The sequence below is a fragment of the Trichinella spiralis genome (assembly GCF_000181795.1).
Source record: "Trichinella spiralis strain ISS 195 chromosome Unknown Scfld9, whole genome shotgun sequence".
In the NCBI taxonomy this organism is placed as follows: domain Eukaryota; kingdom Metazoa; phylum Nematoda; class Enoplea; order Trichinellida; family Trichinellidae; genus Trichinella; species Trichinella spiralis.
This window is the reverse complement of record NW_003526948.1, coordinates 3369233-3394935: the sequence shown is the minus strand read 5'-3', so window position 1 is coordinate 3394935 and position 25703 is coordinate 3369233. Positions and strand designations below refer to the sequence as shown.

The following is a 25703-nucleotide window of genomic DNA, read 5'->3' as shown; positions in this document are numbered from 1 at the left end:
TATTTGAAAATTATGATTATAAAGGTCGTTTCTTTAGAAAGTAGATTAATTAGGCAATGTCTATATTTCGTTTTTCCCATAAATAGGCACAGATTTCATTCTACGGCATGTGCTTTTTTATTGAGTGTTTTGTAGTTAATTTTGTAGTGCGTTGGGAGTTATGTTTTATTCTTTTTTAAATTTTAATAACCGGATTGCTTTTGTTTTTTCACATTAATAAGATGATAATAAATTACAAAACCACAGTAAGTTAGCGTCCCCTGCATTTCACTAATTTGCCTAACGTGGTGTACTGTATATTTCTTTTTCATCTGTACTTGTTTTCTAAAATGCGTAGTCATTAGCATTTTTTGCGCTTATTTATTATTTTTTGTTTTTAGATAGCTAGTATTTTTTTATTATCATTTATGTTTTTCTTTTCTCTCGGTAAATTTTTTTGGATTGTTCAGTTTTTATTTTTTTTTGTTTATTAATTAATTTATTAAATAGCCGTTTTCTATTCATTTTTGATGGTTGATTGTTATTCATTTGTTTTTGTACGATTATTGGTGGGTTCGTAATGTTTTTTATGCTTTTTGTAATTATAATTGGAAATTTTGAATTATTTTTTTGTAATCTATTTTCTACCAAATTTGGTTTTGATTTTTTATATTTTAGATTATGGTATTTAATAGACGTTGTGCTGTTAAGGAACATGGTGAATGGATATGAAGAAAACTGTAAGATCACTTTTTTACTTTTTTTCCTTTATTATGTTAAATGTTTTTTTTTGCCATTTTGAAATCATCAGTGCAAAATGATTCATTGAGCAGTAAAGGAGATGGTAGTGAAATTGATGCTGAAGTGGAACGTGTTTTGACGTTCATTGTTCTTCAAACGTGCACCCTTTTTGATGAAAAGGATTCAGCTTTGTACGTAAGCATTTTAATAAATTCCTAATTTTCAATTCAATTTTTATTGTATTAGTAGACGGTTTTTTTAGTTGAAGGCGAACTAAATTTTTTAAATGATGCATATTTAAAACAGTGACTGTGCTGTTGTTTTTGACAAAGTTTTCAATTTGTATGTCGCATTGGGTATTGCTATCTCTTGTAACAGTTCTTTTTCGTGTAATTGTATTGCGCACAAATTTTAACAACTGCAGTTTGTTTGTTGTTTTTGCAATATTTATACGCTTATGATGATGTGATTTTCTAGTATGATTCGATTCATTTTTATATAATTGACTTTTTTCATGTAATGCATGGTAGGTGTGAATTAGAAATTAGCTAATATTGCACATTTATTTATTGTTCTTTGTGCTTATTTTGTTTTCAGAATCCATCAGATGGAAGAGAACGCCGACCGACTGAACTCGCGGTCAACTTCTTTGTTGGGTTTTCCGGACGCTGGCTCATCTATGCCGTGTTCAGGCAAAATTTTTGGTTTTATTAATTGTCTTATTTTGTAATTTAATAAAGCATAAAGTTTTCAGAATCTAGTTTACGTGTTGAATTGACATCTGATGAGGTGTCGAGTGTGAATTTGCTTGATCGCGGTGACCATTCCGATTCGAAGTGGGCAATGTTTGCATTTTCAGATTTTTTTGTTTGATTATTAATGTTTTTTTGTTTTGTTTTGTTGTTTATTGATTAGTATGGCAGTGTTCAAAGAGAGAATCGGTTTGGTGCCGCCGGAATGGATTCCGGACGAACAGTGGCGTATATGTATGTCTTGCAGTGCTCGATTTACCCTGATCAAACGGCGTCATCATTGTCGAGCTTGCGGAAGAGTATATATATATATATATATATATATGATGCTTGTTATTTATTTTTATTTGAAGAACAACAAACGACAAATTTTCATTCAATTAATCAAATGCTAGTGTGAGAAAATTGACAGCATATTCATTTAGGTTCTTTGTTGTGATTGTTGCCATTTGCGCGTGAAACTACAGTATTTGGAAAACAAGAAGGCCAGAGTGTGTCAGTTGTGTGCTTCGTTGCTAGACCAATGTATTTTTTGTTCTACTTTGAATCTTTGTGTCAAAGTTTTAAATTTACGTTTAATTTTTTGTTAATTTCTTCTTACACAGCTGTTGAAAGCGACGAATCAGAAGCGCACAGACGTGGGAGAAATGGTACCGTTTAAAAATATAGGATATTCTTTATCGACTGCAAGAAATGCATGTAAAATGGCTTGTTTGTTGTCCGTTTAGATGATAGTCAACAGGGCAGTGCAGAGCAGATTTCTTCTGACGTTCTACGTGCGTCTTGTGTTTTGAAAAAATCAGGTTCAATCATCTTTTGGAAGAGAAGTTTGTTTTATGCTAATTCATATTTTTCCAGCTTATCCAAAAGCACAAAGCAAGAATGTGACTTTCGAAGACGGCGTCTGTCCAGGGGAAGTGGACAGCAGGCGTGTCAACATGTTTGCGGATTCTTTGTCCTCATCGCATACTGTTCAGCCCAAGAATGACAGTATAGTTTGTTTCTGCTTTCTTGTTATCTGTCCATTATGTACAACTGAGTGACAATGTATTTTCAGAACGGGACAGACGATCTCGTGAAAAAGAGTCACTACTACCTAACACGGCTGCTCTACCCCCGTCTACATTTCAAAAGTGTTCCACTGAACTGCAAATGACGTGTAAATTTTTTACTTTCACGAAAAAGGAGCATGTTTCTTATATTTTATGATAATTTTATTTTGAAATTGTATCATTTTTTGCAGATACAGCAGTTTGTAGAGATGAAGATTTGAAAGTATTGTTGAATGAAGGCAAAGAAGTTGTTTTTCACATAAAACGAAATTTATGTGTCAATGTCAAGCTTATGCAAGGTAATAATTGAATTTGACGATTTATGTAAATTTTGGGGGCGGGGAAGGATTATTGTTTCTTTTGTTATTGCTATTATTTTCTTTAAAATGAGAGTTGACAAGTTGAACAGAATATCTCTTGTGAAATTTATCGAAGCTTCAATTGATAATGAATAGCACGAGTGAATGATTTGTTTATTTGAATAATTCGCTTGTTTGTTGATAGATTCATCACTTGCCAAGCCTTTTTTCTGGCGTTTTATCAGCAATGGGTTTTGCAACTTGGGAATATCTGAGAAGATGTTCTTCCTCGAAAGAACAAACGACGAAATCCTGCCACCTAGAGACATGTTTCTCTATTATAATCAGCTTTATAATAAATTTTTGGACGGTATTCTTGTCGATCGACTATTTGCATTTTACAACTGGTGCTCATTGTAAATATATTTTAGGGGAATTGACCAATGACAGTGATTGTAGCTTTGTTGACGTTATACCTGGTTGTTTCCCTTTTGGTTTTCTTGGCAACAAAGAGAACGCGGCAGTTTTATTTTTTCGTCCGAACAGGACGGTTGGTTTGTTGGTGTTATTTATTGAAATATTTTATGAATAATTTCTTGTCGCTTGGTTTTTTCTGTAGATCATCAACCAACACAAGCTTCCTAAAACGTACTATCACATTGGACTGCTGGTGCACCGATCTGAGATGATTTGGGCGGAAATTTTGCCACTTCGATTGTTGTTGCGTTTCGGTTTTAGTGACGGCGGTAATTTTAATTTTCGTTATTTACATTCACACACGCACACGCACATATATATGTACAATTTTCAAATTAATCAACTTTTGTTCAGTGTATCCGTGGTCAGTTGTTAGCTCGCCGATGCGATGTTCTTTCTTCGGTGAAACTGGTCACACTGTGATGAGCTTGTTGAATGTAAGCAACCGTCTTGTTGGACGTGTTCAATTGTCAATTTTAATTGCAATTTATTTGCCAACAGGACATGCGCAATTTTACCTACACTATTCCAATGGTGACAAACTCTATGATCACGGTCGATAAAAAGTTAGTAGTGATTACCATTGCAGAAGATTCTTACCAGCAGGTTCTCTTTTATTTTAATCCCTAATTTCTGTTATTTGTAATGTATTTTTTGGCGATTACCTTTACTGTTTTGGGTTGTCAAAGTGTTGAGCACTTGTAACGAACACGTTGTGGCATGGGCAAGTGATTTTTGCGATCACGCAGCTGCACACTTTGTATGCATTCAGGATATTGACAGTGGAACTTATGTGACCAAACGATTTTCCAAAAACCGAAGCAGCAGTCCGGAAGGTGAATCACTGTTGTTGTTGAAATTTTCAACTGCTAAATTAGGAAAATATTAATTTTTCGCAGGATAATTTATAATTTGTTGAATAACAATTCTATTTTTAGTTACTGGAAGTGCGTTTATTATTTTCAACGCTTCACTCAAATCTGCTTCTTTGGCCGTGAAAAATAGCATCGTTGAAGACGGTGTGATGGTTCAAGTGAGAATGATATTTTAATTGAAGAATAATATTTCAACAAAAAAACAGATACGAATTTGTATAGATTTAATTTAATTTGTATATTTTTTTAATATAAATAGATCCACCTTGATAATTTGAACGATTTGAGAGAATGTCTTCGCAATAAGAAGGATTACTTTTTGAAAAGTAATGAAGAAGGCGGCTGCTCGTTGGAGATTCGTTGGGACGCACACATTACCGCTAGCAGTAATTTTAGGTAATTGGGGAAGCAGTTTGATTGGAATTGTTTGTTTTACTGTTCATCGCTGTGCTGTTTTGTTTAAGCATTGCTAGTCACATCGATAGTTACAATTTGGATCTGAAATATCGCTATCTGTTGCCATTCAGATTTGTCGAAGCTTACCGCGACGGTCAGCTAGTTCGTCTTACGGATGTTTTCACACTCCCTGTAGATGTAAATGAAACATTGCATTCGTAAGTTGTATTTTTTTTAAGTTTCTCATGCTATTCAACGTTAAATGATGAAATTATTGTTTCTTGTTTGTATTTTTTTTAGAGAACCTGAGAGCTTTGCTGCTTCTTGTAGACGAATTGCGTCGGCGACGTGCAAAGCGTTGCTGCAGTTTGCCGAAGATTTGCTCGTGGAAAATTCAAGCGTGGTCAGTTTGCGATTGTTCATGAGCGCCGATGTGGTATTGCGCCTGCGAATCATTGTTACTGTATTTGTTGTATTGTCAGTTGTGTTTGTAGATTGATTACAAGTTCAGCGTGAAGTCGCAGTCTCTGCTTCGGATGATGATGGCCGCACTGGACGACGCCATTGTGTCAGTGTTGCATCTCGAAGCGATCAACTCAATCTCCTCTTGGAAAGCGGAATTTATTTTTCGCGTTCTCATAATTTAGCATGCTGCCGAATTTATTTGAATTTTTTTTTACCATTTTCTATTTATAGTTTTTAAGTCAAATTTTTCACTCTTTTACTATTGAAAAAAGAAAGTTGTCATTTTTGTTCAGAACAATGGTAAGCGCATGGAATTGTTCAACGTGTAATGTGCGTATATTTTTTACATTCATTTCTGTGAAATATGAATAAAAAGTTTTAATAAGTGAAATTATTATTTGCCCTGTCATTAGAGATGAAAGCAGTTGATGGAAATTTTAAAATGGCTCGCATTTTTCTATTCAAGTATAATAATTTGTGAAGCGTTTAAACATTTCTCATATTAGCTTTTGTTTAAATTGGACTTTGAAGTTTTTAAAGTCCACTGCATGTTCAGCGATGAAATGTCGAAGTGAATTCATAGTTGCCCAGTCAGGCATTGGAGACGACGGTGAACCAAGTTTTCAAAAAAAAGGTGAAAATTTCTTCTGCTGTTCTTCTTCTTCTTCTTCTTCTTGATATCGCATTCTATCTGCTAGCTGTTCGAAGATGAGTTCCGAAGAAGATGATTTGGATCCGAAGAAGACTCTCAGAGTTGCGTTGAACAACTGTAACACCACCAAAGGTTTAGCTGTGAGAAAGTCGAAAAGGCGCCGTAGGCGTCGGTCGATGAAACAACCGGACATGTCGAACAGGCGGATTGGTCCAGATGCGATTCCAAAGTTGATGATGATGCGCCACGGCGAGCGTCTCGACTCTTGCAGATTCGATATTCGGAGGTGTTTTGAGAGCGGTTCGTACACTCCACTCCAGCTGAACCATCCATCTTTTCTACCGACTAGGGGCAACGGACAATTGATCAGCTGCATCGAAGATTGGGTAGAGGATACGCCGTTGTCGAATATGGGCAGGGCGGCGGCGTTCTTGATGGGACGTGCCATGGCTAGAGAAGACGAGGCTTTGGATTATGTTTTCGCCTCGCCTGCGCATCGCTGCGTCGAAACGGCAGACGAAGTGGTGAGAGGTAAATTTTTTCTGTTGATGTTGATTTGTTCTTTATTTTTTGAACAACTTTATGCAAATTTAGGCTATGAATCGGTGTATGATCTTTTGCCGGAATATAAGTTGAAAGTGAAAATCGAAGATGGCTTGTTTGAATTCGCTTTCGGGAAGTTGAACCGTGTGCCACCATTCTTGAGCTTGACTGCGTTGAAAGAACAATACTGCGTGGACGAAAATTACGTGTAAACTAAGCTGAAATGATGTTTGCTTTATTAAAATTTTTCTGAATAACTGGAAAATATTTAGACCCTTTTTTCCCAGAGAAAAATTATCGATCGATGAATCGTATGTGGAATTTGTGAGACGGACACAAGCAGTTGTGGAACATTTCGCCAGATTTTCAATTGCGAATAAATGTTCCACGCTGCTTGTCAGCCACGCTCCTTACATGGATGCGTTGACTTCGCTGTACAAAGGAGGAGAACCTCGAGATCCAAATGACTGGATACATTTGGTTCAAAATACGCCCTATCTTTACATGCGAGCGGTGAAATGGAACGGCAAAAAATGGGTTTGTTGTCCTCCTCCAGTAACCGGCTGCACATACATGCCACGATGATAGAATTATTGTGAAAGAATCATTTATTAACTATTTAAAATTTGATTCAATTCAGTTCAATTCAATTCACTCGAAATCTAAACTTTATAATTATTGTGACTTATTTATCATATACATTTAAACGTTATAAAATAACAGACGATAATAGATATTCCTTTTGTTTTGTGATATCAAACGAATGTCAAAATGATCGTAACGTGAGTTGGCGATAATTCCTCTTGTATCGGTTCTATGATGAATGGTGAACCCGGCGGTTAACTCCCCGACAAGCAGATGACCTGATATCCGTTGGCTATTTTATTCACTGAATAGCTAACTTTGTGATTTGCAGCAAACAACATTCTTTGACATGATCATTCTTTTATTCCGACGTGTAGTTTACAAATATACTGTATTTATAACAAGTTTTACAAATAGTAGGAAAAAATACATTTAATCAACAAGAATAACAATTATATTTGTTTAATTCAAATTTTAATTTTTTGTTTGTGCATTTTGCATAACAATATGCACAGTTGATTAAAATTGTTCGTGATTATTTCTACAGTATTCGCGAATTAATTTATTCCATAACACAATGTTCTGTCATGAATCCTTACTTTTGTATATTATTCTTTTATTTTATTATACAAGCAATAAATACGTAAACAGTACAAAAAAACCTCTTAAGCAGTTATGAAATTATGTTCAGAATGGAAATTTTGGACTGAAGAGAATTTTTAATAATCTTTCATTATGACGATCATTTATATACTGAATTTATGGTCCGTAATTTGAAAAACTTCATTTAAAACTTTTTCAACATACCATTAATGCTTATATTTTGAATTTTTGAAATGTCGCATATGAAATTATTTGCAAAATATATTTGCGCACTGTTTGTTTTCAGTTTACATTAAAATGAGCGCATTCAGTAGAAATTCAACAGCGCTTGAAGATTTTTGCTTTGACAGTAGCAGTTTTTCAGATGAAATTGAATCCCACTCCGGACAAGTAAATAAAGCATTGATTTTAATTTCATTTCCAAATTGTATAATTTAATTTATTAAAGATTGTATTATGCATTTATTTATCAAATCAAAAACTGGGAGCTGCTTATTATGATACTGATAGTTCGAAAATTTTTACGTTGAATGATGTTGCTGAAAGCATGAACGAATTTTCTTTGCTTATTGATGGTAATCAGCAAATTTTTCATGTAAATGATGAAAATCGATTTGTTGTTCTAGTTTTAAATCAAGTGCGTCCGACTACAATTTTATTGAGTTCAAAAGCTGATGAACGTCTCTGCAAATTGATAGACGATTTTCGTATGCTAATAACTGATTCGTTCATTAATATATTAATTTTATTTGTAATTTAGAAAACAACAAATGCCAACAAAATGCTGAAGTGGAAGAAGCTGAAAATGAAAACGATTTGATCATTGTTGCCGCTAGTGAATTCGGTGAATTTGTCCACTTGGTTCGTACATTTATTTATTCATTTTACATTAAATTTCTCTTCTGTTGCAGAATTATCTCGCTGCAAAAATACCGTTGAACGGTTCATTTCTTCCATCGGCTCTGGTCACGCCAGCGTGGAAGATAAGATTCGCGCAACTCTGTTTGTTGACATGGAATCTGTCTGCATGGTATGCAAATTTTTTCATTGTTGTTCTAGTTCATGTGATTAGCGTTTTCGTGATTTCATTTTTCAGATTCGTGCTTTGGGAGTGCTGATTAATTACTGTGAAATTGAAAGTATTTCTACTGATCATTTTGGTCGACCAGTTGCGTTTTGTCTGCGATCATTTGAAGTGTAAAATAATTGTTTTCTTTTTCCAAAATTTTCCATTCTTTACTGTAATTTATTATTTTTGCTTTTAATCAACTAAGCGATAATTGCAGAAACGATATGCTCGTGATGGATGACAATGCTTATGAATCTCTTCAAATTTTCAAAAAACAATTTCATCCATCCGTATACAAAGCCGGGCGTGATGGTTTCAAGGAAGGATTTGGTCTTTATTGTAAACATTCTTGATAATTTTAACGTTGATCATTAGTCCTTTCCATACTGTAGTTTTCAGCGGTCTGCAATCGTTGTTGTTCTTCTGTCGGTGCTGCGAAATTGCGGTGAATATTGAACCTTTTTTTTAATTTAAAATGAAAATTTATTAAATAACAATTTTCTTTCAGTCGATGGTTTCTAAGGCCGACAAGAAATTTGAATAAGCTAAAACAACGTCTCGATTCAATTGAGATTTTGTCATGCGATTCAAATTTTCATTTCATTCAAGCTGTTCAGAAACCACTGAAGCAGATTAAATCTGTGACTGTACTATTTTTAATATACATACATGTATACAAGTGTACGTTTTATTTTCCTATTTTTTAGGCAATTTTCAATCGTTTGAGGGCGGCTAAAGTGAATCCAAGTGATTGGATCAGTTTATATAAGGTTGACAATCAGTTACTAGAAATTTATTTTCTTTTGCACTTTTTAGCTTACTTTTCAATTTAGACTATAAATGCTTGCATTTTTGTAGCAGAATTTTTGAAAAATCGAAAAAATTTAAAAGTTATCCTGTCAGAGGTAATTTTCGAAGATTGCTTATAGATCTTTTTTATTCACTGTTTATTGAATAACATTTTTCATGTTCATTAGATGTATGATATCTCGTTAGAAAAGCTCCAGAAAATAAGTTCATTAATAAATGAATTGGTAAGCTTTGTTTAGGTTGATAATTTTTTAAATTATGTAAATTTCAGGTAGATTTCAAAGCAATGGTGGAAGAACGTCAGTTTACTGTAAAACCAGGAATCGACAGACTGCTCGATGAAAGTTTGTTTAATTGTTTTTATTTTGCTCGTATGCATGCAAAATTTTAGAGAAAGAATTGCTGAAACGACTTCCGGAATTGTTGACCGAAGTAATCAAATCTGAAATTGACAATTTGCCTTTTCCACTTGCTGCTTGTACTTGTGTTTACATTCCTACGGTAAGGATATTTATTTATTTGTGTTTGAATTTCAATGTTTTTTGTTTTAATTTTCAAACAACACGCGATCATATTTATTGATTATTGTCATTGTTGTTTCAGATTGGATATTTGATTGCAGTGCCTCGCAGCCGTAGTTGTAGCAAAGATGGAGATTATGAAAAACCAGGATTGGAGTTCATGTTCATTACAAATGATCGTGTTCATTATAAAAATGAAACCATGCGACAGTTGGATGCAGAGCTCGGAGACGTGAAATTAGATATCAAGGATTTGGAAAGTTCAATTATGATTTCACTGCAAAATTTTGTTCTCAAACATGCTACTGTCATCCAACATGCTGTTGAATGTGCAGCCACCGTTGATTGGTAAGATTGTATGGTTGTAAAACACAAAAGAATACAAAAGATGGAAAATGAAAATGAAGTTCCTGAAATTATTACTGTAACTGTAGTTTGATTTCAATGGCACTGACAGCTCGGGAATACAACTGGGTACGACCAGAATTGGTGGAGGAAAATGTTATTGACATAACCGGAAGTCGACATCCCCTTCAAGAACTTTGTACAGCACCTTTCGTAAACAACTCTGTGAAGAGTGACGAAACTGAATTTGGAAAGATGCACGTTTTGACTGGCCCGAATGCATGTGGGAAAAGTGTTTATTTGAAACAGGTGAACTGATTGCTTTTCTCTTACCAAACACAATGATTATAGAAAATTTCAACAACAACAATATCAAGATATTTTTCAGGTAGGACTGTTGGTATATTTGGCTCATATTGGAAGCTTTGTGCCTGCATCAGCGGCACGCATTGGACTGGTCGATCGAATCTGCACTCGTCTGCATTCAACTGGGTCTATAAATGATGGCATGTCAACTTTTGCGGCCGATGTCAAACAAGTGGCTATGGCAACAAAATATGCGACAAAAAAGTCGTTGATTATCATCGATGAATTTGGCAAAGGCACTTTAACGGTAATTATGTTACTTTACGTATTGTACTGGTTGTGTTGAAAATTATGGCTTACATTTTTAGGATGTCGGTGTAGCGTTGTTGGGTGCTTGTTTGACATATTGGCTTGAAAGAGATAAATGTCCGCATGTATTTGTCAGTACCCACCTTCATCGGTTGTTCAATATTCTACCACAGTCGACTCTTCTTCGTTACAATGTGAAGCTCGATTAATTTATTATGATTTAATTTTGTTATTCATGTTGTATATTTGTTCGTGTCTGTAGACGATGAAAGTGATGCGTCAAGGTGAAGATGTACTTTTTCTGTATAGTATATGTGAAGGTCAAGCCACTGAATCCTATGCAGCTTGCGCAGCGTCGAAAGCTGGCTTGCCAGAGCGTGTCTGCAATAGAATTCGTCAAGTACAATTTTATGAGCAAATATGGGAACTATTTTAAAGAGTTTTTAGGAAACGAATGAAGATTAAAAATGGATTTATCAGTTGCTTTTTTTTCAGGTATGCCAGAACCAGAAACGAGGATATCAACTGTTTCGACCAGAATCAACCGCCGAAGAGATCAAGGAAGAATTCAAACGGTAACACTTATTTCGTCTATTTGTTATCATTTGAGCATTCATGTTTTTGTTTTTCATTCAAACAGCGTTGTATTATTTTCAGAATGAAAAAATTAGTAAGTGCATTTCTGAATTATAATCTGAACGAACATTCCGTAATGGAATTATTAACACTTATTCGGCAATCAAACTAAAAATTTTGTTTGTTTGTTTGTTTGTTTTTTGTTTTTATTTATGATTTTATTTTTTTTGTTAAATTAAATATTGTTTGGTTGTGATGTTGGTAAGTTGCACGTTTGAAACGACAAACGAATGTATTCATCTGAAATTTCAACATTTGTACTTGTGTATCAGGAAGTCAGTATCCGCGTGTTTGGATGGAAAAATTTATTTATCGTGTAGTCATTGTCATTGAAATTTTTGTTTAAATATACTGAGTTTTTCGTCATTATGCAATGGAGAATTATGATAAAAAAAGAAAATCAAGAATTTCGGTAAAATTTGGATGCTGGAAATGAAACTGAAAATTGTGACTGACAAATCTCGCAACAGAAGAAAGATCATTGTAATATTGAAAACAACAGCGTCTGTATTTTCGACATTGGATCGGATATGTAGAGAGAGAGAAATGTTTTCGAAATCGAAACACAAGAAGACCAGCATCAGACATGCTAAGCAGTGTGAATGTTTGAAACAGCAAATGTGGCTTTTTTAATGTCCGCTTCGTTGACGGAACGAATGCAGAACAGCAGTGGAGATGAGAGAATTTTGAAAAAGCGGCTTGGTTTTGCCGTCTATCAACAAATAAAAAACAAACAATCGGATATGAATGCAATAATAAATAATCGTATCCACTACGATGCAGAGTGCACCATTTTTCATAAAGCTTTCGTGGTAATGTATTATTGTCGTTTGACGAGCACAATGTATTATTTCCCACAATGGAATTAGAGTCAACCAAATTGACATTGTCATTCATTATTGAATGGAGTGAAAATTAGCGAAAGAAAGAACAAAGTGGAAAATTTAAACAAGCTGAGCTTGGTTTGCTTGAAAATGTACAACATCGATTTATATTCTTTTTTTTTTTAAAACATACTTCAGGAAGAAATTTATCCATGCAATGGAAGTTGTACAGGAAAGAAGAGAAAAAGAAAAACAACACGCTTGGCGCAATTTCAAAATTTAAAAAGTGGAAGAAAAAGAAAATATCTTTTTCGTGAAGCTCTTTTTGTTTGTTCTGTAAAATGAGAATAATGCTTCAACATAACACAACACAACAAGCTGATTTTTAGGCGGATCTGGCAATTTCGTTGATTTTATCGTCATTCGACGACGTTGGGAACATTAGTCGATGGTTGCCCGGTTGAATGTCGTTTGTTAAAGATGGTGCTTCTTCAAATGACGCGGCACTGATCTGTGAGTTCAACGTTTCCCCTTCAGGGTCAGCAGTATCCGTTTTGGTCATCAATCTTGAAGCAACAATTAACTCAGTAAGTAAGTATAATTAGCATATAATTTTAGTTGTGCGCATAACAGAACAGAACAGAACAACAGCAACACGTACATGTTATCCACGGAAAATAGCATCGCCAAGCTTGCTTGTTCGTCGGTTAGTTCCAATTGTTTCTGGGTTAATTTTTGCAGCTCTTTCTGTATAACGTGCAATTCATCCAGATCTTGGGCTTGGTTCACTCGGAGTTTCAGAGTTTCCTGCTCTTGAAGAATGTTCGACAATTCTGTACTGATTTCATCCATTCGACGACGTTTCTTCATTTCAGAACTGCTGCTTTGAACAATTAGTGTTGTTTGTTCTCTTCTCATTTATATGATAATTTTTGAATAACAATCATGTCACTTATGCTTACCAGTGAAATGGCGATACGCTTCTCAATTCTGAACAAGGATTTTCCGTCTGGGCACCGGGCGAAAGTTGGCTAAAATTCGACGCACACGAAGCCGGTGATTTGTCTCCACTGCTGCTCAACGATTCAGCTGGTGTGGAACGTTTCCTGTTCATATCCATCGTCATCAATTCTGGTTCACTTTCACTACGATGGCTGAAAATTTGGTTTGTTGTGTCTAATGATCTGTTGAAAAGCAAAAATTGTTGCATACGTGGAATTCGTTTTCATGTAATTGTAGCCAGCATCGCGGACCACTTGTCTAGCCAAAGGGAACAGTTCATCACGACGTGTCAGTAAAGCTGGTCTGTGCAAGCATATTTGAGCGGCAGCTTCATTCACAGAAACCTAGCATAAATGTTCGGTGAATTTATTCTTGTCATACAGATGATGATAAATAATAGTAGTGCGCTTTTATAGACGGAGAAGAAACATATTTTTCAGTACATACTTCGTGAAAAGTCAACGGTTTGTCCGCTTTTCGCTTGGCATCGAAACGACCATAAATGGCGGCGTATTTTCGAAATTCGTCCAGACGATTAGGCGCATCTTCGGCCATTTCCATCACGTTAAGTAGATCACGACCGATTTTCTTTTTATTTTGAATCATCTTTGGTTCATATTCTGGTAATGATTTGGCCAACAGCGAAGCACAGTCGGATAGTCGACAAATTTGGCCATCAGTTAAGGTAGGAGAAGCACCGGAATAATTGTAAGAATCCTGGAAGTTGAACGATTATAATCGAACAAGCAAAAACTTGAACACGTAATAATAAGCTTACGTAAGCGAAATCCACACCGTCCGAAAGGCTGGGATTCCACATCGATGTTGAACCATTACTTTGGGAATTTAAAAGCACAGACGATTCAGCTGAACAAGGTGCTGTCGCAATCTGTTGACCCGCAATGCCAGTCGATGCTAATATGCTACCTTGCAAAGCCGGGGGTGTATTTGCTGCGGCGTTTTGCATCAGTTGTGTAACGGTGCACGTGGGTGTGGTCAACATAGTCCCAGATTTTTGCATCGCAATCAACTGGAACGTTGAAGGATTTGAACCGTATTCCTGATCAAAAAACAAAATAACAAAAACGGTATGTACAGATGTGCGTGTGCGTAGGTACGTATAAACAACATATATGAACATGCTAAGACGATTGATTAGAAAAATTACTTGTAAAGATTTTTGAAGGCGTCGAACGTGCAATGGTTTGCTGGCCATGCCAACAAGTGCCATGATTTCTAGAAACTCTTCTTCACCAGCTTCTAACAGTTGTTGCACATCATCGCCGCCTGGAATTAAGAAGATTACTTGCAATAAAGATATAAGGTATGCTTTGAAAATGACAATAATTTTCAAACACTAAGTGCAAATTCAATATATATATATATATATGAATGAATAATTTTGAAGAAATGGTTCAAATGTTTTCATTTTCAATAAAATCAACTTTACCTTGACTAATAAAAGTATCGTAGTACTGGAGCAAATTGGCCCGTTGCAACACTAAATAAAGTTGCCATTCTGAAGGGGAATTTGGCAGGTGGGTTGTAACTGGAGTTGAAGAATTACTCATCGGCCTTTACTCTGAAATAATTTGAATGAATGAACAAGCAAGCCTAAGTACACTTTAATGTGAATAAAAATAGTAGTTTTGTTCAGATATTTTTCAAAAGTTAAACTGCTGAGAATGATTGTGATGTTAAAGTGGATGAAAATTATTGAAAGAAGTACTGATTTAGAAATTTATTTGAATTTGAATTCTTCACACGACAAATTTTGCAAAGCAATTCTTGTCCATCAGACATTTATTTAGCTGTCTTTGTGAGGAAATAAATACAGTTACCATATTATTCTAGTTTTGCAATTATTTTTAACAAGTAAAAAAACGTGGCATTGGAAACGGACAATTTTATTTAATTAGAAAGCATGCAATTCTTAAAAACAGAAACAAATGAACTTCAAAAATTGTATATTTACACTATAATTTAAAATTATTACAGAACAAATTGAAAAATTGAAATGTATACATAATATGCATTTATATAACAACAGTATGCTCTAATGATAATAATGTCACGTACAAATGTACATTGAAGTCTTATTTTCCAATTAATAATAATTTGAAAACTGTTAAAATGCTTCATAATTGTTTGATCAGTGTATAAAATCAACCCTCATATTTATTAAATAGTTGGTTGATCAAATTTCAAGTTTAAATTTCAACGTATTACTTGCTAGTGCCAGCCAGAATGTGCGCCTTCTGCTGTCAAAGAAGCATTATTGATTGAAAGTTGCAGAAATAATTTGCTGCAGCTGTCGTATTGAACAAAATTAAAGAATAAATCAATGTCTTCGTATTGTTATTTTAAAACTTCAAAAAACAAATAAAAGATGACAAATTTTCAAAAATAGTATACGATAATTTCAAAAATTAAACTTTCAGTTGTTCAAAAAAAACAAAAAATCATCAAGATTGTAAAAATGAAATGCTGTATGAAATGCACAGTGACAACACAATCTCCATCCAAATTATCATATCCATCACGGATAGTGCGATAGATGCGCGTAATTTTATTACTTTAAACAGTATTTTCATTTGAATACTGTAAATTATTACTAAAAAAATAAAAATCAACAAATTAATTTTTACTTGTGTGCTCGTGGATAGCGTTTGGACTATTATTAGTTTTTCACATCAGATCAATTTCAACACTGCAACTGATTTACATTGTAAAATTTCACAAAAAAAAATATAATCAGTCTAGGAAAAAGAGAACAACTAATCAAATAAGAAGAACTTTGCTCATAATGAGTGCAACTGGTTGCAGTTTATAAAGGTGAAAACGAAATTTCATCTACAACATCAACATATGCACATCAGAGTAGTCGATTTGAACTGAAATGGAACTGAAAATGGAACTGAAAATGGAAAAAAATATTCGACCAAACAGAGAAAGAACCGTGTTGGAACATATTTTGAATAGAAAAAATTATAACCGCTTCAACATTAGATTTGTTTTGATAAATAGAACATAATTAATTGATTGCAGGCTTATTATTGATTAGTGTGCATCGACAAAAAAAAGTCGACGCATTTTAACGATGTTCGCGTCGGACGTTGTTTTTTTTCCTTGTACAGCATGCAAAAGCGATCCAAGCTGTAACGTCATTTCTCTGTTTAAAACATCATATTCGCTTTTTTTCAAATAAATAAATGTCCAACGACAGATTTGTAGTTCAACATATATTGATTGATAGAATGCATTAAATAATTACTGCTCAACAAGAACATCATCATTCCATCTGGGATCATTGGGAAAAAAGTCGATTTATTTTGTATTTTTATTTACATTTATGTTTTTTCGACAAAGGTGTGGTTGATTATGCGTGAGCTGTACATTTGTATATCGATTTCACTTTAACCACTTGCAATGGCAGAACCTTAGCCGATACAGTTCACTGGTAGTGAAAAATTGAAAAAAATTTATTTTTCAAATTATGACTTATCCTTATTTGTAATATAGGACAAATATGAATCAAAATTTACAAATACATTTCAATTTCTTTTCAAATTGTGAGATTTGTTTAAATTTTGAAAATCAGATGATGTTTATCATACTGTAAGAAAAAAACATTCAGGTATCAAAACAATCGACACTTCTCGCCAATTTTTCAGGACCTCTTGGAACAGATGCTAATGATGCGATGTTTCAAACATCACCGCGGCATAGTCAACTTGACAGAGTGCAGTGTGAGGAAAAACGGGTGCGGCCGGTCAGCTGCAAAAAAACAAGCCAACAAAAGAAGCAAACGCGCGTCACTTTCTGCACTGCTGATTCACGTGCTCTCAAATCACAAATACTAAGCGGATAGGGAGGTAGTTTTGTTGTTTCTAAAAGTCTATTTCCCCTTTTCTTTCTACAGTATTCAAATTTGAAAAGCTCTTTTCAGAGGGGACAGAAAAATTAAACCTAAATTTACAAATTTTCCTGCTTTACAAACAACATCATGTAAATGGCAAATAACAACAACCACAACAACATTTTGCTTTTTTTTTCTTTATGAATTCATCTGTCTTAAATTTCACCAAATAAATTTGACGAAGAGAAAAAAAAGCAGAGTTTAATTGGCAAAGAGAAGAATTTCGCGCAAATGAATTCCAGCTTGCTTTTTCAGCCTACAATTATTGTGTGTGTGTGTGTGTGTGCTGTTTTGAAAAGCCACGGAGGAAGAAAAAATCAGCTGGCTGCTTAACGTGCGCGCAAACACAGACGGCTATACTGAATGCGTAACCAGTCGGCTTGCCAGTTCTTCCGCTCTATTAACCGCGAAAGTAGACAATAAAAAAATGATCAAGAAAAAAATTACTGAAAAACTGAAAACGAAGAAATACGACTGAACGTCGAAGTAACTAAACCAGAAGCGCAGTTTTAGCAGTTCTGAAAATGCGTGGGAGTTTTGAAGTCGAAATGGAAAAGTGTAAAGAAGAAGCTGAAAAATTTTTCGAAAAAATAAACATATACCCACGCACCGGGCACTGGTGAGGCAAGCAGAGACCTGGGGGCGGTGGTGTATTTGGAAAACACGCCACGTAGTTAGAACTTTACTATTACGTTGCAGTGATCAAAAAACAAAAAAATTCAAATATAATTATAGAATTTGTAAAGCATAAAAATAAATGCAAACGCAACAGCTAATAATTTTGTCAATACCTGGTTGACCAATGGGCATGAGCAGAGACGGACAAAGGACGGCGTTCTCTCAGCATACGGCGCGCAATACTGCCTGCCCCATTCCCCCAGTACTAGCAGCTCTGTCTCACCAATTCTGCCGTTGACCGAAACCGCAGCAGTTCTGATAAACAATGTTTTTTTCATTTTAATATCATGTTCGCCCACTGAAAGCGTGATGCATGTTTTAACCAGTAGCGTGGAAATGTTTTCCACCACACCCCACCCCCTCCTCCCTATCTATATCCCCGAACTTCTTATTCTTTCAAGGCATTGATTTCGACGACCAGATGGACGAGGAAAAATTGCTTCAAACGACGGCTAACTTTTTTTCACATGTTTTTTTCACTTATGCTGAGAACGATTCAAAAACTTCAATATCTATACTATACTCTGCGTCACTCACCCCTCACATATATATATGCATATATATTCTCTCCCTCCCTCTCTCATTATCTCACGCACACACACAATTTATTTTTTTATAACAATACAATTTTTCAAAGGTCATTTTTGGGAATATCGATTTTCCAATAACACTTGGTCGACGTTGAAATAAAACGAACAAAAAGTACTGATTCATTTATGATATTAAACTAAAAATACTAATTTGAAATTTGAATAAAACAAGTCGATCATCAAATTTTCCTTTTATCATCAACAATAAAAATGAAATATTCTTTATCGTTCAATCGATAGGTTGAAGACGGCAAAAAACACCACCAGTGGACAATGAAGTATGCGTGTAAAAGTAAATGGAATACTTCAGCACAAATTAAAAGCAATAACCTGAGATTTTGTACATTGGAATTCATCCAGAATATGGTTATAAGAGTTTGTTTAGCAAAAGTAAAAGAAACGGCCAAAACCAATTCAAATAATATGAAATTTACCTTCATTTATTGGAGCTTAATAATTTGGATGATGACAGGGAAATGTTGAAGAATAAACTACTTGGACGAAATGCTGAAGTTGATATCTGACCAAGGGAGAGTTTTTGTCAATAAATACTACACTTGGCGGAGTTTTTGCTATTTAATGTTGTTAAGCGACGCTTGAAAAAGAAATTAAGAAATTTTCATGATAATTAAGTGAAAAATAATAAAATTGAACAAAAAATAAATAAAATAAAACAGAAAAAAATTGAAAAAAACGTCGCGAAATTGCACGCGGAATCCGATCGCTTGTAATCAATACCATTCGGTTAAGTCAGCCAATGGTAAACCGCTGCGCGCCAAATTGAGCAGCCGATCTCGCCAACGTTGTACATCCGGATGGCATCGAAATGTGCAAGCCAAAGTCAGAAAAAATTTGAAAGGCCAAAACAAAACTGAAAAAATTGAGTAACGCTTCCAGCTCTTGGTTGTTTATTTTAGTTTTTTTGCCACCCGCTTGACACGTCACGTCATTGTGATAAACATTTGGTAAAGCTTATCCCACGGCGAATGATGCGTTCAATATCTGCATACAACGTTCAGACGTTTTTCATGCATCTGATTGGACAACAGATGTTCGATCAACAGCGCGTGAGTTGTATGCAGATTGAGAAAAAGAAAACTCTTTTTGTGTGCTTTGTTTTTTGTGAAAAAATCATACAACTGCCAAGTTTATATTCACATTGTTTTTTGATTGTCAGGTTCATATTTTTCACGTATAGTATATTGATCAAATTATGATGAGACGTGCAAAAAAGGAAACTATTGAATTTTTAATGAATGTGAAAAAAAATGAAAATTATTCGTACTCTGCATTTATTAACCTGATTATCGTAATATTATTCTGTAATTGTTTTACTTTGAAATTTAATGTTCAAATTTCCTACCTGTTGTGGACAGATATATGCTAACGTTTGAGGATTGGTGATGGGAATTAAGATTGCAAAAAAGAGAAAAAAAGAAAGACGCCAACAGATGAGCTACATTCGTCGGAAAAGGAAAAGAAATATGAAACGCATGTTGAGCAGTTTACTTTTCAATTAGACAAATTTTGAAAATTATCTAAAAAACAGCTTTTCAAACCAGCAGACGTTCTTTGTTCTCCTTCCATTGACTGGGATGGAAAAAAAGGGGAGAAAAAACTGAACCGAAACCTGGAAAGCTTCGTATGCAAAAACATTTGTCTGTCACATGAACTTCATTCTTCCATTAGTATGATGTGGAAAAAAATGAAATCACGAAATGGAATGAAATAAACCAGTGTTGTGGGGGAAAAGCAGAAGCTTCGATTGGTGCCGAAAATCAAAATTGCTTCACCAGGCGACGTGGCGTAGCTTGAACACGCTGAACAAGGTGAACAAGCACAAACTTTTCCAAAAGCATGCTTCAAACAAACATCCAATCTGCCCTTCTTGTTTTGTTGTAAATGACTGCAAAATAAAGGGAAATAGTTTTTTCTTTTTCTCCCTCTCATTCGCTTTTTTTCAAAAATTCTTCATTATCGATCAGCATTAATTCAATTCTACAGCCCTGTCTTAAGAACTTGCTTTTCACTTAATTGCCCAGTGAAAAGTTTCATTGACAGTTTCAAAATTTCACCAAACAAGTGCAAAATTATATATATATATATATATTATCAACAATTTTTTACTTCAAAAATCTCTACCACCAGCACGATAATTTCTTTTTATTGAAATACGATGTATGATTAACATTTCTTTTCTGTCACCATAAGTCAACTTTGCCAAAAGTAGAAGTAATTTCCACAAGCAAACCCAGACGCGCTCGTAAAATGGTCTAGACATCTGGTATACTTTGCACTTTTACTTTTCAAGAAAAAGTGACGAAATGCTATTATTTTCTTGTTTATTTTTTTTCTCTGTTCGCTTTTTTCCTCAAAAACTGGTAAAATACAATTTCTGTGCAGGTTCAAGGGCAGCAATTTTGGACGGGCCGGTTCGTAGCTGAACATTGCATTTTCCAATTGTGAATAGCAGCAAGCTGAAATTCACCAGCTAACAACGATGGAGAGCGGAGTGGGTGGGAGAATGGGTAGGTTGTGTGGGGGGGAAAGAACAATTTGTTCGCTCCTGCATGCCGTCGACAAAACCTACAGTGAACCAGCAACGCCCCTGCTGCTCCAATACGGCAGTTGAAAAGCAAAGGCGGTTGTTTTTTGAAAAATAAAATAGGCACAATTTTCGATGCCGTGAACTGAACGTTCTTGAAGCAAACGAAAAAGTAAACAAAAAAACAAACAAACAAAAAAATAAACAACATTCGGCCAACATTCTTGTTTCGAGATGCGCAGATTGGCACGGCCATTTATTTTTTCTCACCATACAGCAGTCCAAGCAGGGCTGATTCGATCGACTTGACGCATTTTTCTACACACACAGCAACAGCAACAACAAAAACAAAAACAAAATTCTCAATTCCTATGCTTTTCCCCTCCATTTGCCCCGGCATGTTTGATTGTTGGGTTTGCTGTGTTATTCTGCACATGTTGTTGTTTTAAATCTGATGCTAATGTTTGTTTTAATTTTGCTTGAAACGCCAGTCTGACAAGAAAATGCTTGGTAATTTTTGAATAAAACTACACGCGAACAAACAACAAAAACAAAGCAGCGTCGTCATTGTTTGCATGTTCTTTTTTTGCGTGTAAAAAACAAAAATTCAAAAAAATTATAAGTAAATAAATAAATAAAGCTGAAGATGAGTCATCGGTTTTATCGATCGATGACGCGCGCGGTGCCAGACGTCGCACGGCTTTTTGCTAGGTCAGTTGAGGCCGTAGAACTGACGAAACTCCTTCTACAGTAAGAAGCAAAACTACCGTAAGATTGAATGTCCAAGCGAACAGACAAAGTCGACAGAAACAAACAAACAAACAAACAAATGTAAATGATAATTAATTATTAATTTTTTCTTATTATTTTTTTTGAAAAATAAAAACTAGACAAAAAGAAAATATTTTCCCGGCCACATTGCTACTTGCTTACCGGATATGAATTTTTCGACCTGGTTGGATTTGAACAAATCGCACGCAGTTGAACTGTACAGTTGAACAACTCGTGCACTGTTTGTACGCGAGTTGTTGTGCAAGAACAACTGCAATATATGGAAGCAGAATAGAAATGCAAATATTTTTCCTCTACTTCGACCGCCGGTGCTGTGGTGAATCACGTCGCCGGTCTGTTGTGCACGTCAGGCCGGACAAGATGCGGCCCGACTGGCAAGCCGCGGCTGATGTTAGCGTCGACGCATTTGCTTTTTTCTATCACTCCACTTGAACAACAAGTAAAAAACAAACTTTTGCATAAAAACAACAACAAAAACAGAAAAACAACACGCGCATGCACACGACAACAAAATGTGAGCGGAAAATTTTCGAACGCGGAAACGTGCGGTCCATTTCACAATGCTTCTCTTTGCTGCTGCTGCACATACAGTGCATGCGCACACGCAACGCCACAACAACAATGCAAAAAACATCTGCTTGGTATACATATATTTTTTTCCGCGTCCTCGGCTGGTTTCCAATTTTTTCAACGTCTGCTACTGTTCTGCAACTCGCATTTTTCAACTTCAACACTTCACTGCTTCTGTGAAACGACTTGTCGCAGTTTCTTCTTCACCCTTTATTGTTATTGTTTATTACTCATTTGATTTTCTCTTAAAATGCGTTCAGAATTCTTACTTCGGTGTGTGATTTGGATTTTCAAACAACTGTTTATTATTCATTTCAGTTTTTATTGTATCTGTTAATTTGATAATTTCTGGATAAAAGAGTAGAACTTTTTCGAAAGAAAAACAATTCCAATATTCATGCGTCAACGGATAAAAGGTTAACAGTTACATTATTTGAATAAGTATTATCAAATGTGAATAAACTGAAACAAGCACACTGTAATGTAGTGAAAAAACGTTTTTTTTAATTCAATTAGCCACTGGTTTTCCTCGCTTTCGCTTTTTTCGGATTTTTCGAACGACTCTTCGATTTGCATAACGGGCATATAGGCGCATTGCGATGAATCTGCTGTTGGCAACTAGTGCATGTCTACAACAAGCAATGTGCAATTATTATTCACTCACTGACTGATTGACAACGCCACAAACTCACCTTCATTGGAGGAGGTTGCTGTTTCAAAAATGAAGTCGACATGGACAATTCAGCAATGCTGAATGGAAAATTCGAAGTTGTTGGCCTTTGTGAAAAAGATACTTGGTCAGGAATTGAATTGTCAAGTACTGGATTGACACTTTTCGACTGACAGCCCAACAATGGCAAAGATGTTGCATTCCCACTGCCAACTTCTGGATACCAAAAACGCATCGGTGAATTTTGCTGTTCAAATTGCAACAGCCTGGAAATCATAAAAGTTACAAAAACGATGAATCACTGGCGAATTCATCATCACTAACAGTGATATTGTTTCTTCGCTAATAATATTGTCAGGAAGTGGTTCTTGATTTATGGACAAACGTAGCCGATTGATTTCTTCTTTCAGTGGCAACAGTTCGGCTAAATGTCGACGGGCATCTTCCATAGCTTTCATTTGTTCATTTTGAGCTTGTTTGATAGCAGTTTCGAGCTTGAAAAATATTTCATCATGAAAACAAAAGTAACTTCCATAATAAACAGTAAAATGATCATGTCGTAAATCAAAAAACTGTAATCAATATGATGATCAACAAATATCATCTATTGAACAAGAGTAGTACATTAAAATTTCATCTTACTTGATTGATGTCGCAATTAATTTGACGCAGTTCTTCAACGTGAGCAAGCTTTTCTTGAGTCAGATTTTTCAATTCATTCATATATTCTGTTAGATGTAAAGATTCTGTCTTACAAAATCCCACTTCCTTACTAAACATGCCCAGCACTTCCTCCAGTTTATCAAGTTTGCATCTAAAAAAATACGAAAATATTCAAAAATTCGTTAAAAAATTATCAATTATAACGACGTATGATAAAAATATTTCTTTGAAAAAGTATAAATCAAATAAAAATAACTTACTTTATGTTACCAATTTTCTCCAAATCAGCGTACGTTCTTGTTTGAGAAGTCATCTAATACAGCAGCAATAGGAAAAATGAATTCTGTATCTATATCTAAACAGTAATTTTGTTAATTTTTAAATACACCTAAATTTCTTAAATGAAACACTTTCAATATTCATTCAACACTACAAAAAAACCTTTGAATAAACACTTTGTCATTTCCGTTGTCCTTGAAAGAAACTTTCTAATACAGTAACATGGTATTCACGAATAAATTGTGAAGCTTCAAATGCAACATGTTTGAAATGATTCTAACTGCAAAAAATGGCATTTTTTAATGTAAAATTGTCATTACATACATGTAATTACAGGATATTGTAAATTTTATTTTGTATTTAGCTAAACGTATTTACAAAGCTGCCAGCGAAAGTTGTGCAAGTGAGTTTTATTAATGCTATGGCATGATATATGGAGTAAATGTTTTAAAAAACTCAATTTTTTTTTAATTTAAAAATTTCACTTTTTATTAATTTTTGAAAAAAAAACTTAAATATTTACTTTTTGTTAATTCAACAAGTTCACACTTTGTATAGCCATTCAATAGAAATTAAAAATAACGTTGTCATCATGTTATACAAATGAAGTTTTAACTATTCTCCATATTTGTTTTTCTTTGTTTTTTATTTGTAATGTAACAGATGTTCTGTTGATTTCAATATTCAAAGCGTTTGTTAATTTTGGCAATAACTTGCCCAGTTTGATTCCACCCATCTCACTTTCCTGGTGGCTTACTGTAATAATTTTACTGTAAAATATTTTTTATATCGATTATTATTTGAAAATATAATTTTTCCAGTCATGGGTAGCGCAGTTAGTAGAAAGAACATGAATGTTGTTCTGCAAGAGCAAGTCTGATGATTTTTCACATCATACGAGTGTTTTGCACATAACCAATGTAGTTATTTTAGCTCGCCAAAGATCCAGTGGTGATTTATTCGAAAAGTACATGTCCTGCTTGTATCAAGACCAGACAATTGCTTAAAGATGAAAAGATACCAGCACGATTTTATGAATTAAATCAAATAACTGGTGGAAACGACATTTTCAAAGCTGTTACTTCGAAAACTGGTTGGAGCACCGTTCCACAAATATTCATATGCGGCAAATTTGTTGGAGGTGATCGTTATTCTACTTTGTCATATAATGTTTTTCACATTTTGTTTTGATAAATTGTTTTGAGTTAAAATAGTATATTCATAAAGTAGTAGTTGATTGAAAGTGAAAGTTTTGTCATTTTATTTCCGAGGTATTTTTCATCCAGTTTAAAGTGTTGTTGTTTTGTAGGTTTTTCAGAGTTGTTGGCGTTGCAGTCTGCAGGCTTTCTTTCATTAATGGTCAACGAATGTTATCGTGATGACTTATATTAATGATCAACTAATCTATTGATTGTAATTTTGATTTATATTTTCTCTTCTGCTTTATGGCAGTTGACAGTTAAGTGTGCAACTGGGCAGTTAGGCAACTGCTTTTTGTTTTTTAATAGTAAAAAAATTCAGTTTTTGAAAAAATTTAAATAAAGAAAATGAAGTGTATTTTTTCTTTTTTATTTAATATTACAATCCTATCGCAGTTTCTCATTCGCCGTTAATTGCATTTCATTATGTATAATATGTGCAATGTCAAACAGGCCTGATTATTGGTTTTTTGTGATATTCTTTTTGAAAGTACAAAGTTGGAAATATTTAAGTATTAAGGGAACAACTGTTGAATGAAATTCAAATTGCACCATTT

General features: G+C 34.5%; 9 protein-coding genes across 9 annotated transcripts; 6 read left to right on the top strand and 3 right to left on the bottom strand.

Annotated features, from left to right (window-relative positions):
- The first annotated feature begins 759 nt into the window (after positions 1-759).
- On the top strand, positions 760-2834 carry Tsp_05450 (zinc finger FYVE domain-containing protein 9). The gene is made up of 10 exons (XM_003371746.1): positions 760-911; positions 1318-1424; positions 1475-1565; positions 1636-1771; positions 1898-1997; positions 2078-2122; positions 2201-2299; positions 2331-2462; positions 2530-2631; positions 2716-2834. Exons 1-10 carry the CDS (start codon positions 760-762, stop codon positions 2832-2834), a joined length of 1083 nt encoding a protein of 360 aa, XP_003371794.1.
- A 268-nt stretch (positions 2835-3102) lies between these two features.
- Positions 3103-5611, top strand: Tsp_05451 (zinc finger FYVE domain-containing protein 9). The gene is made up of 11 exons (XM_003371745.1): positions 3103-3193; positions 3255-3373; positions 3443-3569; positions 3655-3855; positions 3990-4136; positions 4239-4333; positions 4435-4571; positions 4640-4789; positions 4872-5034; positions 5083-5203; positions 5577-5611. The coding sequence occupies exons 1-11, from the start codon at positions 3103-3105 to the stop codon at positions 5609-5611; spliced, it is 1386 nt and encodes a 461-aa protein (XP_003371793.1).
- A 133-nt stretch (positions 5612-5744) lies between these two features.
- Tsp_05452 (phosphoglycerate mutase family protein) lies at positions 5745-8620 on the top strand. Its single transcript, XM_003371744.1, has 8 exons — positions 5745-6219; positions 6283-6439; positions 6504-6768; positions 7148-7232; positions 7706-7809; positions 7868-8126; positions 8331-8449; positions 8516-8620. Exons 1-8 carry the CDS (start codon positions 5745-5747, stop codon positions 8618-8620), a joined length of 1569 nt encoding a protein of 522 aa, XP_003371792.1.
- A 964-nt stretch (positions 8621-9584) lies between these two features.
- Tsp_05453 (MutS protein) lies at positions 9585-11215 on the top strand. The gene is made up of 6 exons (XM_003371743.1): positions 9585-9642; positions 9690-9799; positions 9902-10167; positions 10254-10473; positions 10553-10777; positions 11042-11215. Exons 1-6 carry the CDS (start codon positions 9585-9587, stop codon positions 11213-11215), a joined length of 1053 nt encoding a protein of 350 aa, XP_003371791.1.
- Positions 11216-12047: 832 nt separating this feature from the next.
- On the top strand, positions 12048-13136 carry Tsp_05454 (putative multiple resistance and pH regulation protein F). The gene is made up of 3 exons (XM_003371742.1): positions 12048-12259; positions 12858-12945; positions 12981-13136. The coding sequence occupies exons 1-3, from the start codon at positions 12048-12050 to the stop codon at positions 13134-13136; spliced, it is 456 nt and encodes a 151-aa protein (XP_003371790.1).
- A 61-nt stretch (positions 13137-13197) lies between these two features.
- Positions 13198-14812, bottom strand: Tsp_05455 (NGFI-A-binding protein 1). The gene is made up of 6 exons (XM_003371741.1): positions 14692-14812; positions 14410-14528; positions 14020-14301; positions 13689-13958; positions 13452-13585; positions 13198-13393 (listed from the first exon to the last, which is right to left on the bottom strand). The coding sequence occupies exons 1-6, from the start codon at positions 14810-14812 to the stop codon at positions 13198-13200; spliced, it is 1122 nt and encodes a 373-aa protein (XP_003371789.1).
- Positions 14813-18701: 3889 nt separating this feature from the next.
- Tsp_05456 (hypothetical protein) lies at positions 18702-20160 on the top strand. Its single transcript, XM_003371740.1, has 3 exons — positions 18702-18818; positions 19346-19495; positions 19978-20160. The coding sequence occupies exons 1-3, from the start codon at positions 18702-18704 to the stop codon at positions 20158-20160; spliced, it is 450 nt and encodes a 149-aa protein (XP_003371788.1).
- A 1473-nt stretch (positions 20161-21633) lies between these two features.
- On the bottom strand, positions 21634-22414 carry Tsp_05457 (conserved hypothetical protein). Its single transcript, XM_003371739.1, has 4 exons — positions 22218-22414; positions 22091-22192; positions 21926-22015; positions 21634-21718 (listed from the first exon to the last, which is right to left on the bottom strand). The coding sequence occupies exons 1-4, from the start codon at positions 22412-22414 to the stop codon at positions 21634-21636; spliced, it is 474 nt and encodes a 157-aa protein (XP_003371787.1).
- A 433-nt stretch (positions 22415-22847) lies between these two features.
- Positions 22848-24683, bottom strand: Tsp_05458 (putative hepatocellular carcinoma-associated antigen 127). Its single transcript, XM_003371738.1, has 6 exons — positions 24564-24683; positions 23929-23981; positions 23648-23819; positions 23330-23499; positions 23028-23271; positions 22848-22964 (listed from the first exon to the last, which is right to left on the bottom strand). The coding sequence occupies exons 1-6, from the start codon at positions 24681-24683 to the stop codon at positions 22848-22850; spliced, it is 876 nt and encodes a 291-aa protein (XP_003371786.1).
- Between the last annotated feature and the right edge of the window lie 1020 nt (positions 24684-25703).

Excerpts from the sequence above, each read along its gene's own strand:
- Tsp_05457 (XM_003371739.1), bottom strand. The coding sequence starts at position 22,414 with ATGTATACCAAGCAGATGTTTTTTGCATTGTTGTTGTGGCGTTGCGTG. Across the intron at positions 22,193-22,217 it reads GTTGTTGTTTTTATGCAAAA|TGGAGTGATAGAAAAAAGCA; the intron begins GTTTGTTTTTTA and ends TTGTTGTTCAAG. Across the intron at positions 21,719-21,925 it reads ATTTGTTCAAATCCAACCAG|AAGGAGTTTCGTCAGTTCTA; the intron begins GTCGAAAAATTC and ends TTCTTACTGTAG.
- Tsp_05458 (XM_003371738.1), bottom strand. The coding sequence starts at position 24,683 with ATGGGTGGAATCAAACTGGGCAAGTTATTGCCAAAATTAACAAACGCT. Across the intron at positions 23,982-24,563 it reads AAAAACAAATATGGAGAATA|ATGACTTCTCAAACAAGAAC; the intron begins GTTAAAACTTCA and ends CTGCTGTATTAG. Across the intron at positions 23,272-23,329 it reads AGCGAAGAAACAATATCACT|GCTGTTGCAATTTGAACAGC; the intron begins GTTAGTGATGAT and ends TATGATTTCCAG.
- Tsp_05452 (XM_003371744.1), top strand. The coding sequence starts at position 5,745 with ATGAGTTCCGAAGAAGATGATTTGGATCCGAAGAAGACTCTCAGAGTT. Across the intron at positions 6,220-6,282 it reads GGCAGACGAAGTGGTGAGAG|GCTATGAATCGGTGTATGAT; the intron begins GTAAATTTTTTC and ends ATGCAAATTTAG. Across the intron at positions 6,769-7,147 it reads AATGGAACGGCAAAAAATGG|CAAACAACATTCTTTGACAT; the intron begins GTTTGTTGTCCT and ends TGTGATTTGCAG.
- Tsp_05450 (XM_003371746.1), top strand. The coding sequence starts at position 760 with ATGTTTTTTTTTGCCATTTTGAAATCATCAGTGCAAAATGATTCATTG. Across the intron at positions 1,772-1,897 it reads ATTGTCGAGCTTGCGGAAGA|GTTCTTTGTTGTGATTGTTG; the intron begins GTATATATATAT and ends ATATTCATTTAG. Across the intron at positions 2,632-2,715 it reads CACTGAACTGCAAATGACGT|ATACAGCAGTTTGTAGAGAT; the intron begins GTAAATTTTTTA and ends CATTTTTTGCAG.
- Tsp_05456 (XM_003371740.1), top strand. The coding sequence starts at position 18,702 with ATGAAGTATGCGTGTAAAAGTAAATGGAATACTTCAGCACAAATTAAA. Across the intron at positions 18,819-19,345 it reads TAAGAGTTTGTTTAGCAAAA|TTTTTTTGCCACCCGCTTGA; the intron begins GTAAAAGAAACG and ends TGTTTATTTTAG. Across the intron at positions 19,496-19,977 it reads AGATGTTCGATCAACAGCGC|CTTTTCAAACCAGCAGACGT; the intron begins GTGAGTTGTATG and ends TCTAAAAAACAG.
- Tsp_05451 (XM_003371745.1), top strand. The coding sequence starts at position 3,103 with ATGTTCTTCCTCGAAAGAACAAACGACGAAATCCTGCCACCTAGAGAC. Across the intron at positions 4,137-4,238 it reads CCGAAGCAGCAGTCCGGAAG|TTACTGGAAGTGCGTTTATT; the intron begins GTGAATCACTGT and ends TTCTATTTTTAG. Across the intron at positions 4,790-4,871 it reads GTAAATGAAACATTGCATTC|AGAACCTGAGAGCTTTGCTG; the intron begins GTAAGTTGTATT and ends TATTTTTTTTAG.
- Tsp_05453 (XM_003371743.1), top strand. The coding sequence starts at position 9,585 with ATGGTGGAAGAACGTCAGTTTACTGTAAAACCAGGAATCGACAGACTG. Across the intron at positions 9,643-9,689 it reads CGACAGACTGCTCGATGAAA|AGAAAGAATTGCTGAAACGA; the intron begins GTTTGTTTAATT and ends GCAAAATTTTAG. Across the intron at positions 10,778-11,041 it reads TTGGCAAAGGCACTTTAACG|ACGATGAAAGTGATGCGTCA; the intron begins GTAATTATGTTA and ends TCGTGTCTGTAG.
- Tsp_05454 (XM_003371742.1), top strand. The coding sequence starts at position 12,048 with ATGTCCGCTTCGTTGACGGAACGAATGCAGAACAGCAGTGGAGATGAG. Across the intron at positions 12,260-12,857 it reads TGTCGTTTGACGAGCACAAT|TTGTGCGCATAACAGAACAG; the intron begins GTATTATTTCCC and ends ATATAATTTTAG. Across the intron at positions 12,946-12,980 it reads CCAAGCTTGCTTGTTCGTCG|CTCTTTCTGTATAACGTGCA; the intron begins GTTAGTTCCAAT and ends TAATTTTTGCAG.
- Tsp_05455 (XM_003371741.1), bottom strand. The coding sequence starts at position 14,812 with ATGAGTAATTCTTCAACTCCAGTTACAACCCACCTGCCAAATTCCCCT. Across the intron at positions 13,586-13,688 it reads AACCGTTGACTTTTCACGAA|GTTTCTGTGAATGAAGCTGC; the intron begins GTATGTACTGAA and ends CATTTATGCTAG. Across the intron at positions 13,394-13,451 it reads TACATGAAAACGAATTCCAC|CCATCGTAGTGAAAGTGAAC; the intron begins GTATGCAACAAT and ends CCAAATTTTCAG.